At 47.7% G+C, this 18,900-nt stretch overlaps 1 protein-coding gene across 5 annotated transcripts; it reads right to left on the bottom strand.

Annotated features, from left to right (window-relative positions):
- Nucleotides 1–263: 263 nt before the first annotated feature.
- On the bottom strand, nucleotides 264–18,874 carry KATNB1 (katanin regulatory subunit B1). Of its 5 annotated transcripts, none has more exons than XR_012837546.1 (20): nucleotides 18,572–18,874; nucleotides 18,236–18,430; nucleotides 15,448–15,578; nucleotides 13,250–13,367; nucleotides 11,379–11,479; nucleotides 10,798–10,839; nucleotides 10,036–10,119; nucleotides 8,937–9,052; nucleotides 8,345–8,416; nucleotides 7,936–8,086; nucleotides 7,315–7,502; nucleotides 7,060–7,193; nucleotides 6,197–6,247; nucleotides 5,945–6,021; nucleotides 4,849–4,968; nucleotides 3,557–3,878; nucleotides 3,343–3,419; nucleotides 2,848–2,922; nucleotides 1,987–2,103; nucleotides 264–1,378 (listed from the first exon to the last, which is right to left on the bottom strand). XR_012837546.1 is itself a non-coding variant. In XM_075765377.1 (20 exons), the coding sequence occupies exons 2-20, from the start codon at nucleotides 18,273–18,275 to the stop codon at nucleotides 1,246–1,248; spliced, it is 1,977 nt and encodes a 658-aa protein (XP_075621492.1). In that variant the 5' UTR covers nucleotides 18,276–18,430; nucleotides 18,572–18,874; the 3' UTR covers nucleotides 264–1,245. The 5 variants fall into 5 exon arrangements, 4 of the variants coding, with proteins under 4 accessions (XP_075621492.1, XP_075621495.1, XP_075621493.1 ...); XM_075765377.1 differs by having other exon boundaries at nucleotides 3,729–3,878; XM_075765380.1 differs by having other exon boundaries at nucleotides 3,729–3,878; nucleotides 7,060–7,190; nucleotides 18,572–18,768.
- Nucleotides 18,875–18,900: the final 26 nt, after the last annotated feature.

The following is an 18,900-nucleotide window of genomic DNA, read 5'->3' as shown; positions in this document are numbered from 1 at the left end:
ACAAGCCACCAACGATGACGCTGCTCTTTGGGCCACAGAGTGAAACCTCCCCCGGGGTTTCAGCAAGCCACCTGGGGAGTGCCGTCTCTCCGACACGCTCGCCCCGTCCACTTACTCACTGCAGACTCCCAGCAGGAAGGGTGAGAACGGCCAGTTTCCCCACAGGACACGCAGGGAAGGGAGCTCTGCTTTCCCTGGACACTCCCAGCCAGGAGTTGCGCCAAGGTGAACAGTACTTCAAGAGATTCAGGCAGTTAACACAGTTTTTTAAGAAAAGTTACAAATCTTTTAATAGAATTCATTATAAATTACAGTTTCCCGGAGAACAGGCTCCAGTGTATCAAATGGGAGACAGGCTGGGAGGAGCAGGGGAAGCACCAACAGGACTCTCTTTCCCCACAGGAAAGAAGAAAGAGGGACAGAAAGGTTCTGACAGACATTTATTGGGGGGGGAAACCAACCAAAAAATCACCTCTAAGAGTAGTCCAGTGGATGCAGAAAGACATTAGTCCATGTCCGTCTGTTCCTCCACCCTCCCCCATCCTTACCCCCAAAGGCAAACACATCGGACAAGTCCTCTTTAAGTCACACATTTTAACAGATCCAGGTTCCCAGCCTCAGTTCCCAGCAACAGTCTGAAGATATTAACCTTCTGCGGCCCAGGGTGCCGGCAGGGATTTCTGCGAAGCCGAGACAGCCTCCTCTCCATACAGGTCCTCGAGACTACACCAGGCACGGTGGCACGGTGTCCTGGCTCCTGTTTGACGAGGACATGTCCCATATGGCAGCTGAAGCCCCTTCTACAGGGAAGGGCCCCCCACCCCACAGCAGGCTCTGCGGGGCGGACGCCGCAGTCCTCAAGAACGGACGGCACGCATGGGGGAAGGAGGGGTGACAGCGGGTTGGTTCGGAGCCTCCTGACAGGGAAAGGCTGGCACACAGAGACAGAGCAGCTGAGAGCTCGATGCCGAGATGATGAACTGAGATGAAGCCACGTCCCTACAGGGGCTTTGCGGGGTGCTGTGCCAGCCAGGTCCCCTCCCGCAGCACAGGCACCTCTCCCCTCAGGTCCTCCATCCAGCCCGTAAGGCGCCAGGGCTGGGCAGGCGACCGGCCAGCCAGATTCCACTTCCCTATCATGCTGCAGGGTGGAAGATGGACACACGGAGAGAGGTGAAATCCAGCCAGACCGAGAGTGGAAGGGGGCTTGGCCACCTGTGTTTGCACGCAAGGAGGCGGCGGCTGTCACTCCAGGACAGCCATGAGGAGATGTAGTTCCCGAAAGGCACTACCATGGCGGCCGCTGAGCCCAGACTTGTTCTTGACAATGTTGCTGATGTTTTTCAGCTGCTTGTAGCACAGCTTGCATTTATGGAGCCTGCAAAAAACCAGACAGCAGACACAGCATGAATCCTCAGCTGCTTAAGAGATGTGCTTGTTCCTGTAGCATCAAAGAGGCGACTCAAGCAGGAGAGAAAACACAAGCCCTGCAAATGGCTGGAAGAGGCTGAAACATGAACATGGCTCTACAGAAACACTGTGTATTCAGCCCACATCCTGATGACACAGGAGAATGGCATCCACATTAAGGGCTCTTTCACTCCTCATTTTCCCTTTGGCAGTAAAGTCCAGGGAGGAGGCAGGTGCCTCCTTTTCAGAGGGCCAATTCTCAGAGCAGACCTATCTGGTGAATGAACTGGAAATCCAGGGCCCGGCTGGCAACTCATGCGTCTTGTGAGGTAGAGGGTGAAGCCACGGGGTGGTTTTACTCCTGACCCACTCACACTTTGTTTAGGTATGACTCAATACACAGTGACAGACAAAAACGCAGTCCTTGGTCTTTTTCTGAGTGCAGGAGGGTTTGGTGCTTGCAGACAAAAGGGAAGGCATGCCCAGTCTAGTATCACAGCCTCGATGGCGAGGAGCAAAGCTCACCCAAGAGTAGGGCTGGTTCAAAAAGGGAGCCAGCGGAGGTACGTGCCTCACCTTTCCTCTCTGGTGATGTCCACTCCAACAGAAGGTGGTGCAGCAAGGATGTCTGTGATCAGTGGCAGGAACCTCTGGAGAATGAGTTTCAGGGAGGTGCAGCCCGTCTGCACATAACTGAAAGACAAACAGAGAATTGGGTCCCACTTGAATTTCATTCCTGCCCTCCCAGCACACAGCCCTCGCTCACATCCAGCCACTGTGGAGAATCTACTCAAATGACACTCCTTCACCCCCGTAACCCGGTAAGGAGAGCAACAGCCGAGTACCAACAAAGGTCCTGGCTCGAGTCACGACTGACAGAGTTGGCCCTTCTGAGAGGTCCTGGCGTACACCCTGCAAAGCGGGGCCTTTCTGCTCAAGAGCAGAGACATCCTGCCGAGGGCACTTGGCAGGAGCCTCTCTCCCAGTAGGAAGGAAGGGCAGGAACTCCATCTTAAGAGAGCGGCTGCATATTTTTGCCACCTAACGATGAGGTTCAAAGCAATCTTCCAAGAGACCCCAAGGCTGTTACGGGACTTCATTCCCCTTGTCCCAAGCCAACAGTTTCACTCCCGTCAGTCGGCAGAGTCCCCTTGTTCTACATCGATTTGACCCCTCCTGGCTGCCAGAGCTGCCTTCGATCCAACACACCTACGCTGAACCTCAGCATCCCGTTCTTCTTGCCCATGCACGCTTTCCATATCTTTTCCCACACATGCTTGGCAACTCCATTGCTCTTTTCCAGACGTTTTATCGACATTATACTGTATCTGCTGTGATTTGTTCAGGATTTTCTTTAAGCTACAAGATAGCCAGTGGAGCTCTCCTATCAATATCCACACCTTGTCCCCCAAGCACACCATGTTCTTTGGGTCTCACCTTTCATATTTACTTTGGAGTAGCTTCTCTATCTGCGGCAGGACTATAGTACATAAATCCAGCTTCCAGAGAGACCTGAAAAGAAAAGGACACATTCTGAGACTGAGGACTGAGGCTTCACAAGGCTGAGTCGACGCAAATAATGCTTTCTGGCAAAAAAAGCCCAGGCAGCAGCACCCAAGTTTACTGTGCAAGTTCCCTGACTCCCCCTTGTGATAGAAAGTGGCAGGTTCTGACACATTTTATGGACTCAGCAGAATCACTTTATGAAGCCCCAAGGCTTCAATTTCCCTTGCGAGGCATCATTTGCCCACAGAAAAGGCCCCACACAACTCGGGCGGTTACTGGCACTGCAGGTTTGAAGACCCGACCACAAGCACACGCATTTCACGCTGCCATGGCCCACTGGACAGGAGGCAGGTCGAGCACAGCGCTCCCGACGCCCAGCCAGACGGCTCTCGGGTATCCCAGGGGCTGCCCCCACCCAGGACTCACGCTTTTTGGTTGACAATATTCAAGAGGTCCACGACAACAGACAGATCGTTGATTGCCACTGCAGAGTCCACAGAGTTCTGAGAGAAAAGGGGAAGAAGTTGTCTATTGCAAAGCTCAAACTGGCTAGACTAATGCAATCAATATCTGGCACCACTTTTCAAAAACAAGGTAGAGGAAACGTGGAGTTGGCTAGGGAAGAGAAGATAACTCTCACGTGAGAAAGTTTTCTCCATGTTTCTCTGTGACCATTCAAAAGTGGGACCCAGCAGCACTCTGTGGTGCAGCCCTGGGGACAAAAGCTGTGAGAACCCACATTTTGTCCAAGAGGCAGAATCGGCCCCAGACAAGCCTCTCCTCACAAGCCTCAGGTATCTCCACATCCTTGCCTTGATGTCACCGGTGCTCCATACAGCCCGTACGGCGTCCAGATTCTTGTGGCGGCTGGTGAGTACCACACACATGGTCTCATGGCCTTTCCTGATCTGGGACATGGCTTCCTCGTCCACGAGCTCGGTCTGGCTTTGGTTTTTCACAGCCTGGAAGTACAGACACCAACGGAGGAGCGGCAACAGAGCAGGATGGCACAGAAGGATAGGAGCCTTCTCTAGCTTAGGTGAGAGCTAATTTTGGTGTACAGAGGGACAGGAAATACTGACTTCCTTGCAGATTCTTTTATAAACATTTTGAAACAGAAATGCTCAATTTGTTCCAACTTCAGCTACTTCTCTTTTGCCTCTTCTACTACGTCAATCACAAACAGGTTTGAAGCTTTGGCAAAACTCTCAAAATTGAAAAAAGTCAATCAAAAATAAGCTTTCAAAACCAGTATGTTTTGATGAAGAAATGTTTTCATGCAAACCCTGGGGTTTTTATGTGAAATGTTCATCTGAAATCAACAAATGCTATTACAAAGCATAAATCTTGCACAATTTATTAGACTCTCAATTTGATTCCCGCCCATACTATGCTGGAATCTCTCTTCCTCTGCTCACATTTGGAGTTTGGGATCATGAGGATGCTCTGGTCCTTCTCCCTTTTTGGGACAGGGAATACGCCCCTGAGCAAGGCCAAGACGTCCCCAAGACACAAGAGGGAAAGACTCATAATTATATATGTGTAATGGCAGACACCAATTTTCTATATGAATTACTGTCCAGCACGTGGAATTGTTCAGTGTCTTTCACCCCTTGCTCTCTGCTTTGCCAACACATTCTTTGTGACCATGGATCTACGTTGCTGTGTTCACAGCAGCCTGCCATCAATCGCAACAGGGTGCTAATTCCACCAGAACTGCAAGTGAAAGCAGTTGGGAGGCAGGAGAGAAAGCTGGACACAGGGGATGCACCAAGTGAGCAGAGGGAGAGCGGGAGGTAACAAGTTCTCATTCAGTACTGAGGACTGCAGGCTGCAGAAAGCACCTAAGACACTTCTGCACCTCAGAGAACCCCCTTTCTGACGCCACCCAACACAGACACTGGCTGGAAACATTTGTTCAGAGACACTTACTGGTAGAAAGTCAGAGGCCTTCAGGCCAATGGGCTCATTCCTGGCTGCAGGAATCACCGACGGCTCTGTTCTGGTCAAGGGAGTCGAGGAGGCAATTGGTGGCCTCTGAAACGGATCAGGCTACAAGAGAAATTGGGATAAAAGCTCTAAAAACAACAATCTGGCATTAGTCTGATGTCACAGAATCCCAGACTGGTTTGGGTGGGAAGGGACCTCCCAGCCCATCCAGTCCCACCCCCTGCCACGGGCAGGGACACCCTCCACTAGCCCAGGGTGCCCAAAGCCCCATCCAACCTGGCCTTGAACACTGCCAGGGAGCCAGGGGCAGCCACAGCTTCTCTGGGCACCCTGTGCCAGGGCCTCAGCACCCTCACAGGGAAGGATTTCTGCCTCACATCCCATCTCCATCTCCCCTCCTGCAGCTTCAGGCCATTCCCCTTGGCCTGTCACTCCCTGCCCTTGTCACCAGCCCCTCTCCAGCTTTCTGTAGGCCCCAAGGTCCTTTCTTCCTGACCCGCTTTCCTGTCAGCACAGTCCTACTGCAGAAGCAGTCTCCAATTTGCTAGCACAGTTTAAGAGGCAATAAAGTATCTCTCAGGTACACACCAAGATATAATTAAGGTTTGCAAAGAACATGGAGATGCCCCAGCAGAAGTGCCAAGTGCTGTCATTGTTATCAGCATCTGAAATTAGGGCAATGGGCCACGGCCAGCCTGAAGGCAAAGACAGAATTCTAAAGAAGCCAGTATAAGGCATCCCAGCCCACCAACTGCTCGCCACAAAATAGCCTCAGGTCAAGTACTTGCAGAAACCTGGCACTTGGGTCTCTTCAGAGTGCCCCAATTTTGAGATGCAAGAAGAAACATCGGTGCAAGAGTGAGAAGCGAACAAAAGCAATAGAGCCATTGCCTGTTGGGAGTCTTGGCCTTCAATTCTACTGCTCAGGCAAGACACATGCAGGACAAAGACTGCAGCTGCACTTTTACTGCTCTTCAGTAAAGACATCAGCTTGATTAAAAATGATAAAGCCTCCAGCACTCACATATCTTTCAGAATGGGAGCATGAAGAGCTATTAACAGATCATATAGTACGTACAAGTTCCTGCTTTGGCAACGGGGTCTGGACATCCACAGCTTGGCTGGGCTTCACTGCTTCCTTTGCAGTTACGGGCTCTACCAAGACGGAAAGAAGTGGGAAAGCAGAAATTGATTGTTCCTTTCAAGACAAGTTGAGAGCAAAGGTTCTGTATAGCTTAGACTACAAGTAGTCATTTCTGCAGCCATGTGGCTCTCCCTCTTTCGAGGGCCATTAACCCCATTCCCACCAAGGGGTCATTTTCATACTCACCATCCTCAGGAGGGGCTGGAAAGGGCTCGTTGTTTCGAGGAGGAGTTCGACCTACAGAAAGAGAGAAAAAAAAAAAATGTACAAAGGAGCATCCAAGGCTACAGATTAGTGATAAGTCAACCTTGATGCTGGGAGATCTCCGACGACTCCACCGATTAGGGCAACCAGTGATAAGGCAAGCAGAGTTATCTCCTTCAGACCTTGATGCTATTGCTGAGTTTAGCCAAAGGCTTTCAGCCTTCATGGATGGGAGGGACAAAACTGACTCATGTTGCTCCTTGCTGCTGCAGATGTGTGAAGCACAATAAAAGGCACTGTCACAACAAATTATATTAGAAAAAATTCACCTCCTGCCAAATTAACTTAAATAAGTAAATAAAAATTATGACTATTAATTCCTTAGAAAGAGTATCTCATTTTTCTCATTTACATAAAAATGAGATACAGGCATTGCACTATGCCTCCTAAAGAACAATCTCTGCTTTAACAAAACATTTTGCCCTTTCTTCTTTAATGACGGCTGCTGATTTTATGGAAATCAAAATTCTAAGCTAATAAAGATCCCATAACACTCTAGTCCCTCCTAATAGGGACAGGAAGGCAATACTTACAACGGAATTCCAGATTCTAAGCCAGGCTTCAACCAGACATCACTGCACCAAGGTAAAGGTGCCACCCGGCAGCAGATCACATCACACCAAACACTATCGGTGGTTTAGTGTCCAAGCATAGAATATTAAATAAAAGTTTTCTAGTCTCCCCCAGTCACAGGCAAAGCCAAAGCTCACTTCTACCGAACCAATTTAACGCCTACAGCTCTAACCCAAACACCGCTCAAAAGCACAATAAACTCAGGTACTGACAGATAGCATTCTTGGGCTGGAAGATCTCTTTGTAATCCTCCTGGTTCTGGATCTCAGCCTTTGATTCCTTCTCATCCCGGTCATCTTCACTGCTGGGACTGCGCCTCTCGCTCTCTGAGTTGTGCTTCACTCTGCTGTGGAAAAAGAAATGCTGTCAGGGAAGTCATATGGACTCTGTCAGACAGAGTGAGAGGGCCAAACTCATTGCAAACTTCCTAAAATCTTGAAATCCAACAAGCCAGCAGATCCCCTTACCTTTGTGGCTTGCTGCAGCTAGTTGAGGGCCTGTCATAGATGCGGCGAAGGGAGGACCCCGTGGGGGTAGGCGGCACAAGAGGCTCTTCATCCCTGATCAGCCCATGAGGAATGGAACCCGACTTTGTGACTCTGCTGAGATCCACAACGAAGGAAGAGACTGTGCTTTGCGCAAAGGAAACTCCTATCTGCAGAGGCAAAAGATCAAGGTAATTCACCAGGGAGCAGAGCGCACACCAGCTTTTTTGAGAACAGGCATGATGGAGTGACCCTGAGCAACCGTGCTTGAGAATGTCTCAGTTCAGTGCTTTGGCTTTTTCAATCTGAAGCTGCCAATATTTTATGAAAGGCTACAATAAAACTTTTGCCAAGCATAATTTCTAAATGCTGGTCAAACCAAGCCTCAGTTCTTTCCTCCAGAAGCCAAGAAGAGACAAAGTGGAGCACAAGGCTGCTGAAAGCAAAAGCACATGAGTTAAGTCTAAGTGCTGGGCACAGTGCAAGCCCTGGCCACTTACAGTGTGACATAAGCTTAAAGGTCAGAAGGTCTGCAAGGAGGCAGGAGGATTTTATCTCATGTTTTGCAGCCGTCTCCTGCACTCTTCATGAGCAGTGGCTTACCAGCTGGTTGTTGCAGATAGATAAGTCAGCTACTTTTCCCCAGTTCACCAAGACCACATCAAAACAGCGCTCTGGCTCCCAGCCGTACACACGCAGCGAATCCTGGAAGCCACTATACAAGCAGCAGCCATCTGGGTTGAAAAGCACACACCTGGGAGGAAGGCAGGTGGAGAATTAGGCACAGCTTTCCAACCTCGCTCGGTCCCACAAGGACCCCAGGGCTGTATCCCTGACTTCACTGAACACCTCCAGACCCGTTTCTAACAATAAACCTACCGATCTGGTGTTCACTTGTGCAACATGTCCAGCAGCCCAAACTTCTCCCGAGTAAAGTCTCTCTTTCAGGAAGGCCTCCCTTCGCCCCCACTTTAGTCTCTGCCCAGGACACTGCAGTAGGAATTTAATATACCTGACAGGAGTAGCCTCCTCTTCAATACAGCTCACAACTTGAAACTTCTCCAAGTCCCAGAACCGAACAGTCCTGTACATGCAACAGAACAAAAATCATCACTCATCCCTCTAGAAATCTGCTGTACGACCCAGTATTGAAAGAACACGCTAACAGCTAGAACGACTTTTGCTGTTGTGCACATATGATGAACCTACACAGAAGTCTAGCTAAGATCCGTGAATCCAGCCACAGATGCTTAGAGGCTCTAGATACAGATCGGTATGTAGAGCTGGCCCAGAGCTAAGGACACCCTGCTAGCTGAGCAGGACTGCTTGCTGCTCAGATAGGATGTCAGCTGGATTAGTGAGATGCTTGAGGCTATCGCATTGTTTTCTAGTATGGCAGGAGGTGCCATCAATTTTGGATGAGAAGGCAAGAGCTCCATGTTCTGCGCGTCACAGATGTGACGGGCTGCTGGCTACGTGTCGGGCTCTTGCAATGGCAGGTTTGAGCTGTGCTACATTCCTGTTTTCTATGTTCCTGAAAGGAAAAGCATCGAGAAAGGGAACTGACATATACAATTCCTTTCTTTCTCCCTCCCCTTGTGTACCTGTCAGAGCTGCCAGAAGCCAGAAGGTATTCATTGGGATGGAATTCAACAACGGTTACTGGGCCGGTATGTCCTGTAAACTCAAACATTATCTTCCCAGCAGCCAGATCCCACAGCTGGAAGAAAGAAAGAACAGAGACACTATGGAAAAGATTTAATGTTAGAGAATTCCAATACGCTTTGGATTTCCCTGTACTGGCAACCTTCTAACATTTCTCCCCCACCAAGAACAGACTCAAGTTTGTCAAAGAATGCAATGATCAGGGAAGGATTACTGTCCCAATCATTTAAAGCTCCTTTTATTTTTTTTTTTCCCCTTTCTCCCCTTTTTTTGGCATTTTCTTTTAAATTGTCTATTTAGTTTTAATTCCTCATTTGTTCCCTGGAAGCTTCTGGTATAAAATACAGCAGTTCCACCTGTCCCCACAGATTAAATTTCTAAAGCAAAAACCCTGAATCCTTTAGCAATTCATTCTTCCTGTGCTATAGTCTTCATTGAAAAATCCAGAGTGAAATGACTGATCAGTTTATTTCACGTGAAGCTGAAAACAAAAATCAGTCCTTTCGCTCACATCCCTCCATACCACATCAGAAACAAGTGAAGTCGCTGCCTCAGTCTATACTTTTCTGAATTCCTTCTCTTGCTCTGCTCTGTCCTGACAGCAATTTTCAGACTGATCATCACGTGCAATGTGTATGATAACACAACCCGACTGAATTAACTGACCAGAGCCAGAAATTGATATGGTGAAGCAACGTGCTGTGGACAACTCATTGTCTAACATTTACTGAGAGGAGAGAGGCCAACGTTCAGGTATTGCAACTCTACCACCATCCAAACTTGACCCTTCCTGTGCACAGTGCCAGCGTGTCTGTTGGGTAATCGCATTTCAACACATGTGGCTCTTTTCTGGATGTTGTGGGCCACCGGACACGATCCTCACAAACTGACCGGTCCCTGCTACGCCACAGGGCTCAGCCAGCTGCCTAATGAGCTAAACGTGTTTGAGTGAGCGAGTGCCGGTAATGCCTGGTAGAAAGACAATCTCAGCACTCCTATGTGCCATGAGCACATAAGGAGAGTGTCACAATAAATTACCTTTACAGTGTGATCATCAGCAGCAGAGGCTAACCATTTCCCATCAGGACTAAAGCGGAGACATCGAACTGCTTCTGTGTGACCCTGAAATGAGAAAAACAAATAGTGTTTGTTGTTTTTTTTCTTCTTCCTTTAGAGGGAATTCTGGCTTTTGTCTTTCAATCCTATACAATGTAATAAAATAAAATCAAGTAACTGTTTCACAGAGTCCACAGCTCACAGAACACCAAACACGACACTCAAGACCTATACCCGTCCACACTAAATGGGTGTAATCTCTCTCATCTAGGCGTTTCTGGCATCAGTCTAAGCATGGTAAATACAGATCTGGCTTAATTAATAAGAATCAATTTTAAATTCTTCAGCTTTATGGGTGGTCAGATAGAAGTGCTGTGCCATTAACTTAGTTTCTAAATGACATCAATATAGAGCAAGTTCTTTGGGTAGAAAAGGGCCCTGCGAATAGAACCATCTCAGTGCGGGGGGACTTGCACGGTACTACCAGTAATATAAACACTCGTGGATGCTCTCCATCCCCCCAACCAGACTACAGCACATTAACTCCCGTGATACCCATTTTGTGTTCCCATAAGTTCAGAGGCCTGCAGAGGTTTGCCAGGCCACTTCACAAATCGTGCAGATCTTATTTTTATACTGGCAAACTAGGAAGTTAATTGTAGACAATCACTTTAAGGCTTGCTCACAAGTCCTCAACAGAAATCTTTCTCCCTTCTTCTCCTGAAAACTAATGAAGGATTTTACCTTGTACCTGAAGACACAGCCTTTTCTTCTTACATCCCAGAGCTACGGGAAAGAAAAGCAAACACAAGATACGCTTAGAGCAGTACGTGGGGAGCCCGAGAGCCCCGTCAGAACAAGAGCTCTCTCTGTCACCAAGCTGATAAACACTGCAGAATGAAAACACTGAAGGGGCTGTTGAACCCCTGTTTCCTTCAAGGGTATTTCCTAATCTAATTTCCCAAGTGAGAATCACTTCTGTAAGGTATTTCTTTACTACCAAAGCTCAGTTCCTACAGTTAAATACCAGCCTGATGAAGCAGATGCAATCCACAGCCATCAGAACATCTGTGCTGGCTGACACCAGGTCTTGGCTGGCACCTAACTCAGAGCCACATTCCACAACAGAGGAGTCACACTCATGAGCTACCACTGAAAATACATGCACAGATTTCACAAGCGCTTGCAAATACACCTGCCCACACACATGGAAATGATGAGGTACAGCATCTAGCAACAGCTTGGCACAAAACACGTTCTGGCATTCTTCAAAACAAAGATACTGCAAGTAAAGAGGGGAATCTCCAGGGGAAGCTGGGCTTTACCTTAATATTTGTGTCCAAAGAGCCAGATGCCACAAAGCTTCCAAAAGGATGGAAATCAAGGCTGCAGATATTCGCTTTGTGACCGAGTAAGGTACGAAGAACTGGGAAAAGGAGAAGCAGAGCAAGGAGAAGGAAAAGGGAGCAAATATTTAGTAGTTCATTTCACCCAAACATCATGCAGAAGTTTAGCCATACTATCCTCACCATTAAGCACATGGTACTACAACGTACATTAGACATGCTACATATCATTTATTCACCTGTACACGTGATTTTATGGAAATTTACCCTACAGCAATAGAGGCCCTATTTCAACGATCCTAATGAATTTCCTCTCCTTAGGTGTGGAAACTACGAATAAAACTCAAAGGTCTCCATCCTGAAAAAAAGACTAAAAAGCCACGCTTTGAGGCAACTGTCAGGCAGTGTAGTGTATCTTTCCACTTGTTACAAAGAGCAAAATGGGGGGGAAGATATCAGTTTCAGCCAGGAAGTGAAAGGGACATAAGATTGTCTGTGTCATTCACTTCGCAGCTATTAGACGGAGCCCCTCCTGCGACTCTGCACCCCTGTCCAGGCACAAGCCTGACTTCCACCTTTTACTTTCCAACATTTGCACTGGACTCCTTCAACTGCCCCTTGCAAGAAGCGTCCCAAAGTCCAGCAAAGGATGCTGAGGAAGCATGAGACAAAGAAATGATCACAGTGTTTCAGCAAGTCATCGACCACGTAACACCCCTTGTAATTTTGGAAACCGGAAAGGACCAGTAGAACTGGTACACTGTATCTCTGAAAGCAGAGACGAATGCAGAACTCAACTTCGAGGAAGAAAAATTGCTTAGATAATAACAGGGGCAATCTCTCTCCATCATCCGTCCTCTGGGACGGCCTGATGATTCCCCTGGCAGAAGTTAGCTCTTGAGCCAGACCTGGAGCGATCATTTGCACAGACACTGGCTCATAGGTCTCCTAATAAATTCAGCCAGATTTTATAACTGGAGTGATTCTAACTGTCTGAATGACAAAAGTGCTTTTTATTATTTATGCCACCTGCTGTCTGCCTTCTTAGCTCAGGCAGCGTAAGTCTATTTTCATTACGCATTCTTTCTATGAACAAGTAGCAACCTACAATGAAATATTCAGTCATTTTACAGTATTCCTGCTGGAATGCACTCAAGTGATTCATGATACCTTTGCAAACCTGGTCTAGGATTTGAGAAAAATGCAATAAATAAAACATAACTCAACAGTTGTCCTTTAAAGGCTCAGACCTCGATGATTCATAGCTTTTACAATTTATTAAAAATTAGCTCTTTGTCTATTTATATGGTCATGCAAGAACAGAAGAGGAGAAAAATTGCTTGAGGAAAAAATTAAAGTTAGAACCTAAAAATGAGAACAAGAGGTCAGCAAGCGGTGACTTGTGCAGAATTGTGCAATTCCTGGACTTGTGCAGAACCTAATATACTTAAAACCTCCAATCTGATTTTAGATTTCCAGTATCCTTTTATTAAGGTTGACAATTTTAAGCTGAGACTCTGAATACAATTTCTACATGCCTAGTTACTCTATATGTGCATGGAAACTGATCTGGAATACACATTTCAGCAGTCTCAGGTCAAAACCCTAGAAACTAGTTCCTCAGATGACGTACAGATCGTACAAATTTCTGCTCGAGCGTGCATACATAGCTCTACAGTCTCAGAAGGAAGTGCACAAAAGCCCTCCAAGAGGGCTGGAAATTAAGATGAAAGCAATGCCAGGCTCCTGTTCCTTCTAAGCTGGGAATCTTCTGGGTCAGCACAGATATTAAGCATAAGGATACTCCAAAAAGCGTGCCTTAACAGAAGTGAAAACTCATGGAAACATACTTTTGGCAGCTTCCAGGTCCCAAACTCGAATGGACCCTGACTGGGACCCTGCAACAATGAGTTCCTCATTCGTATTGATCTGTAGGCTCTCAATGGGTGTTGTATGGCCTGTCAAGCTCTGCAAAGAAAATGAGTCACAATTAGCAGCCACTGACGCAGCCCTGCCCACAGTGGGATTGTTCATACCCGAAGTATCTAGCCACCAGTTGGGACCCCCTGGTTGTGCCACTCGTCCTTTTTCCCCATCAGCTACCAGTATGGCAGAGCACCCGAAAGACCATCACTGCATAGAGCGATGTACTGTATCACTGTGCACGTATCTTCCATGTTATCCCACTTTCTGGGGCACACTGAGTAACTTTTAAGGTATGCATCAACAGACACGTGGGCATTGAAACATTAGGTGCGGATGCCCAGACAAGGTTGACGCATGCTTACATTATAAAAATTATGCTGTGCAAGCACAATGGCACCGTGTTTGCTCTAAATGGGTCACGTAAGTGTCATGAACCGGTTACAAAATCAAAGCAAGAGCAAAAGCAGGGCTACTTCGAAACCTTCAAATAAGCAAGGAGCCGTATGTTGCTGCCAGCAATGGGTGTCACAGTGATAACGTGGTGCTATTACTGAAGTATTAACTTGAGACATAAGGTAGTCATTCCAATGCATCCAGTTTCTTTCATCCTTGAGCATCTAGAAGCTTAAAAATCACATAAATATTTTGAAAAGGCCAGTATTTAATTAAAACACAAGAATATTTAAAACTAGCCCTAGAAAACTAATACCACTACTGCAGCCTATTTGCTTGTCAATCGAGCAACACTCTATGCTTTACTCCATCGTCAAATAGGTCTTTTTAAATAGCTGAGCGAGCTCTGCGCCTCCCACACATGTACAGAGGTTGGGAACGCCAGTTGAAAGCTGACGGTTCTGATGGGGCTTTCTTAGGATTTCACATGCAACTGAAATCCTCTATATGCTTTACAGCTGTGACCATCACTGCTCAGTGAGAAACAGAGCTCACACTTCAACCAGTCACAATGCTTTTTGAAAAGCCCCTCTTCTCCCTCTTCCCCAACACATAAACGTCTAGAATCCTAACAATGTAAACGCTAAAGATGAATTTCAGAGGACAAAACGTACAGCATAACCCCACAAATCAAGATTCTTTTGATATACAAGAATGGCACAAGTCCTCAGCAGCTCCAGTCAGCCAATGCCTCTCAGAAATACCAACTTCTAACGTCTGTGGTTCCCAGGCAGCGCAGGAAAGCCAGAGCAGCGCTCTATTCCCACAGAAAGGGGACTTCAACCTTCCTTCTTGTGGAAGGTAATACTCTGTTTTCAAACTACTGTTATGCCACCAACAAGGGCCTGGAAGGACACAGCTTATTAACTACACTATGCAAGAAGCACAGCACTCCCAAAGGCAAGCGACTCCTTTTCAATCCATTTCAACCTCTTTATGCTTGACCTTAGTAAATGAATGGAAAAATAAAGTAGACGCATTCTTCTTTTAGCCTTTTCGATCCTATTTTCCCCGATTTCTTCCTCACAAGGTTCACAATGGCTGGAGAAATGCCTTCCATAACACAACATTATTGCGGTGCTAATTAAACAAGTGACAAGGGACACTTGTTAAAGATGGTTTTCCACAACACCCACTCAAAGCAAAAGCGATGCAGGACAGACATCTGTTAAATACATTTACAGCACGCTTTAGTGATCACTACGGGCGTAGCCCTACTCTTTCTAACACGCTGCACCCAGCATTACTCTTCCCCAGCATATAGGCAAGCTATTCTGACAAACTCTGCGCTGGGGATGTTTCCGGCTATGAGGGCAAACCCCAGGGTATAAAAGTGGCCCCTGCAGCTTGCACTATAAAACTAGCTGGTCTCGTACAAAATTCTGCACTTAATTATCTGTAGCCTGGTAACAGAAGGCAGAATATTCATTATCTGAGCAAGCGCTGGCCCAGCTGAAGTAGCCAGCCATCCCATACTCTCTCTGGAGCAGCGGTCTCATCAGTTACCAAATTCTGTCCCTATCTTTAGCTCAAATCCAGTCACCCAGCTTTGTGTTGGTAAACTCTATTCACGAGTCCCACTCAACAATCTTTTCCCTCATTCCCCACCCTCCATACCTCAGAATTAATATACCCATCTCTCCAAAGTTGAAAAGAGGCCTGTTCTTACCATGATGCAGTTGGGCTTGTTAACTGACCATATGTTGACCCGACAATCATCTCCTCCAGTTGCCAGCAGCCGGCCTGAACTTTTCCCCAGGACTAGTGAGGATACATTGCTGCTGTGGGCCGTGATCTCTTCTGCACAAAACAAAGCAAACAGTTATTACAGACCAATATAACAATTTTCCATGCCACCCCTCCCAAAGAACTAAAAAAAAATTCTTCCTCCAGAAACACTTTCCAGTTTCCACTGGAGAAGATGCAGCTGCCCACAGTTCAGATAAGAAGTCACATTATTATCTTGCTTGAAACAGTCCTTCTTGGCTCTGCCTGCTGTACTTAAAACATTTGCTGACCAAGCTTCACAAGTCCAGTGCTTGTGTTGCTTACAGAAAACATCGTCTCTCACTAGCAGCAGCTCGGTAGCTTTTAAAGATTTGCTCAACTGTGGCAACCTGCTCACAGGAGCTGCTTTACCTTCGGTACCCGGGTGGGTCTCAGTAAGCCAAGCTGCCTTAGAAGCTGCAATAATATGCAGCAGCCAGAGTCATCTAGCGAAAGGCCCTGTAATCCCGTTCTAGAAACCAGCAGTTGACTGTCCAACCTGAGAGGAGCTGGCAGATTAGCAGCAGTACAGTTGGTTACCTTACACACAAAAGAAAAAAAAAAAAAAAAAAAGCCCAACTCAGCAGCGGGGATAGGTGGAGCTCCCTTCTCCGAGTCTTGGCAGAGGCTTTGCTACGTTCCCACTATGTAACACAGGGGAAACTGAGCAGTGCACAGTGTGAAACTGTGACAAATGAAGGATGAATATATATATCCAAAAGAGCACAAAAGAACAAATGCAGTTGATACTAAAAGACTGTTAAAAAACTGGGGGCTGAGGGGAAGCTCCGACACTGAGAGGGCTTCACAATGACAGAACTCTAAGGAAGCCTCAGCATAAAGAAATAAGTTTGGGGCAAAAGAGAAGTCAAATGAGCATCTTTGCTTAGACATCTAATTTTCACAGGGGATTTTTAAATCTGCTCAAATTTTTGGCAGGGGCTTTTAGCAAATGTATTCACCAATTTCTTCCTCTTACAGTTCTCTTCTTTGAAAGTTCACGGGATTTGCATGCCTAATACTTATGAAACTTGTTTGTAAGAAGGCTAGGTAGCAATCAATTCAGCTTTCGTTCAGATTGTTTTGGTGGGAGGAGCAATTTGATCACTTTACGTGCAACGCTAATCCAAAAGGATGTTAGACGGCTGCAATAATAATTACAGGTACTTTGATCTCGAGCTCTCAGAGTGCTTTTTTGAAAGCAAAACTGCGCAACTTTCACTTGAGATGGAGAAACACCTTTCAAATTACAAAGGTAACTGGACCGTAAATTACATGAGAAGGGCAAATCTGAAAATATGCTTGTGTTGAAAGACCAATCTTCCATATGACAATGCTAAAGTAAAGTAGGTACATATACACAGACTTGAAGGTAACAAACAGTACAACAGGCCAACTCACTAGTTAAAATTGAGAAGGTAGATGCTGAGCATTGCTGCTAAAATGAGTGCGTCAGCAGCTCCACTTTTTCCCTCCTCTTGATTTCATTCTTAATAATATATTGCAAGTTTAAAAGTCATTGGTGAAGCATTCAACTCTCTGTTCCTAAAAGCCAGGTTATAAACTGATGCCAGTCTCAGCCAGATAGCATCATCCTCTCCCTCGGTGAAATGTCAATTCCCTTAAACCCACAATTTTTTTTTTTTTTTTTAATGGAGTATTCATCACCAGATATCACCCACCAGCTCAGTAACACTAAGCTCCTAATTAGCATCGCCAAAACATTCCTAACATTCAGAAGGCTTCTTGCTCTAAAGAGGATGCTAAGATGTGGCAGAGCCTAGCAAAAATGAAGATCAAGATCTTCTGCCCATCTAAAGAGAATGGAGATTGATCGACTTCCAGCTTTTCCTATAACTGGAGTTTCAGGGATGGGATGGGAAGATAACACAGGAAACTGACTTTCTGCTTAAAATGATATGAAATTACTAAAAGTTGATTATCTCAGCTCCCTTAATGCGTTACCAGTCAAGGATACCTTATTTCTGCCAGCCAATTTCTAGGCCCCAAGCCACACTGTAAAACTCACACTTCTGAACAACCGATCACTTCCCATTGCTTCTAAGCATTCCTCAACAGCCCCAATGAAATTACTCAGTGAAGAGGCTAGAAATAGATAGTCAGCAACTGTCTACTGCGCCTTCTGAGGAAAAATAATGGAGGTAAAAGCAGCAGATTCTTACTGCTTGCAAAGCCATTTCAAGAGAATGAGACATACAGGCGCTGCAAAGATCACCTCATCCCTCCCGCAGCAAAGAGCTCCGCGTGCCTTCTGTAACAAGCGAGCAGCAAGGAAGGACAAACCCGAGGGAACCCCCTGCTGCAGCCTGGGCTCTGGAGCGGGGTTTCCATCGCTCCCTTGGTCGTTCTTGTACTACCTGAGAGCCACATGGGGTTAGCTAGAAATTTAGGATAGCATATCAGAAACTAATCAGAAAAAATACAGGCCGTAACCCTTTGAAAATAGCAGTGATCAGGCCCCAGGCTATTCCACTATGCTGCTATATTTTTCAAAAGGATTTTTTAGGACTTAAAAATTCCAGTCAGCACCTTGGAAAGAGGGCCGGGGCACCCACACCCAAGGCAGGGATTAGCTGGTTCCTATCACAAACCGCCTCTTCCACCCCCTCCCGTTCCAGCTGGGGAAGCTCCTCCGCCCTCCCTGGGCAGAGCAGCCCGGCGACACTCACGCAGCTTCCACGCCGTCTTAGTGGTGACGGCCACGGCCATGGCTGAGCGCTGGCGCCTCTCCGACGGGCAGGGCAGGGCAGAACCGCCTTCCTCCTCCCAGAGGGGCTCCGCCGCCCGGCCCCTGCCTGGGCCCGCCTCTCCGCCGGGCGCGTCCTACCGCCGCCGGGCCATCCGCCCGAGCTTCCCCGGCCGCCCTGGAAGCAGAAACACACCGGCCGGGGTTACGGCGACGCTCCCGACACGCTGGGCCGGGGAACGGGAAGGCCGCGCCGAAGCGGCGGGCAGGGAGCGGGGGGCCCAGCCCGGCCCGGCAGCAGCGCGGGGCGAGGCCTCACCGCTGACGGCCATCACGGTAGCGACGGGCCAGCGGGGAGCCCGGCGGGCGGTTGCTGGGGGCGGGGGGCGGGCGGGAAGAGCTCCTCAGGCCGCCGCAGTCTCACCGGGCGACGAGGAGCAGCGGGCGGCGCCGGAGCTGCCACGGGGACGCTTAAACGTTGGTGGCAGCGAGGCCCCGCCCGGCCGCCTCGGCTCTACCGGTGACGGCTCCGGTAGCACCGGACACCCCGCCGCCCCCCCCCCCCCCCGGCGGCACCGCCCGCCTGACAACCGGCCCTCACAACAAACCTGGGCCGCGCCCCGCCTCCGCCCGGCCGCCGCCAATCAG

This window comes from Balearica regulorum, chromosome 13 (genome assembly GCF_011004875.1).
Source record: "Balearica regulorum gibbericeps isolate bBalReg1 chromosome 13, bBalReg1.pri, whole genome shotgun sequence".
Classification (NCBI taxonomy): domain Eukaryota; kingdom Metazoa; phylum Chordata; class Aves; order Gruiformes; family Gruidae; genus Balearica; species Balearica regulorum.
Note: the sequence above shows the minus strand (reverse complement) of the source record. Positions and strands in the feature narration are given on the sequence as shown.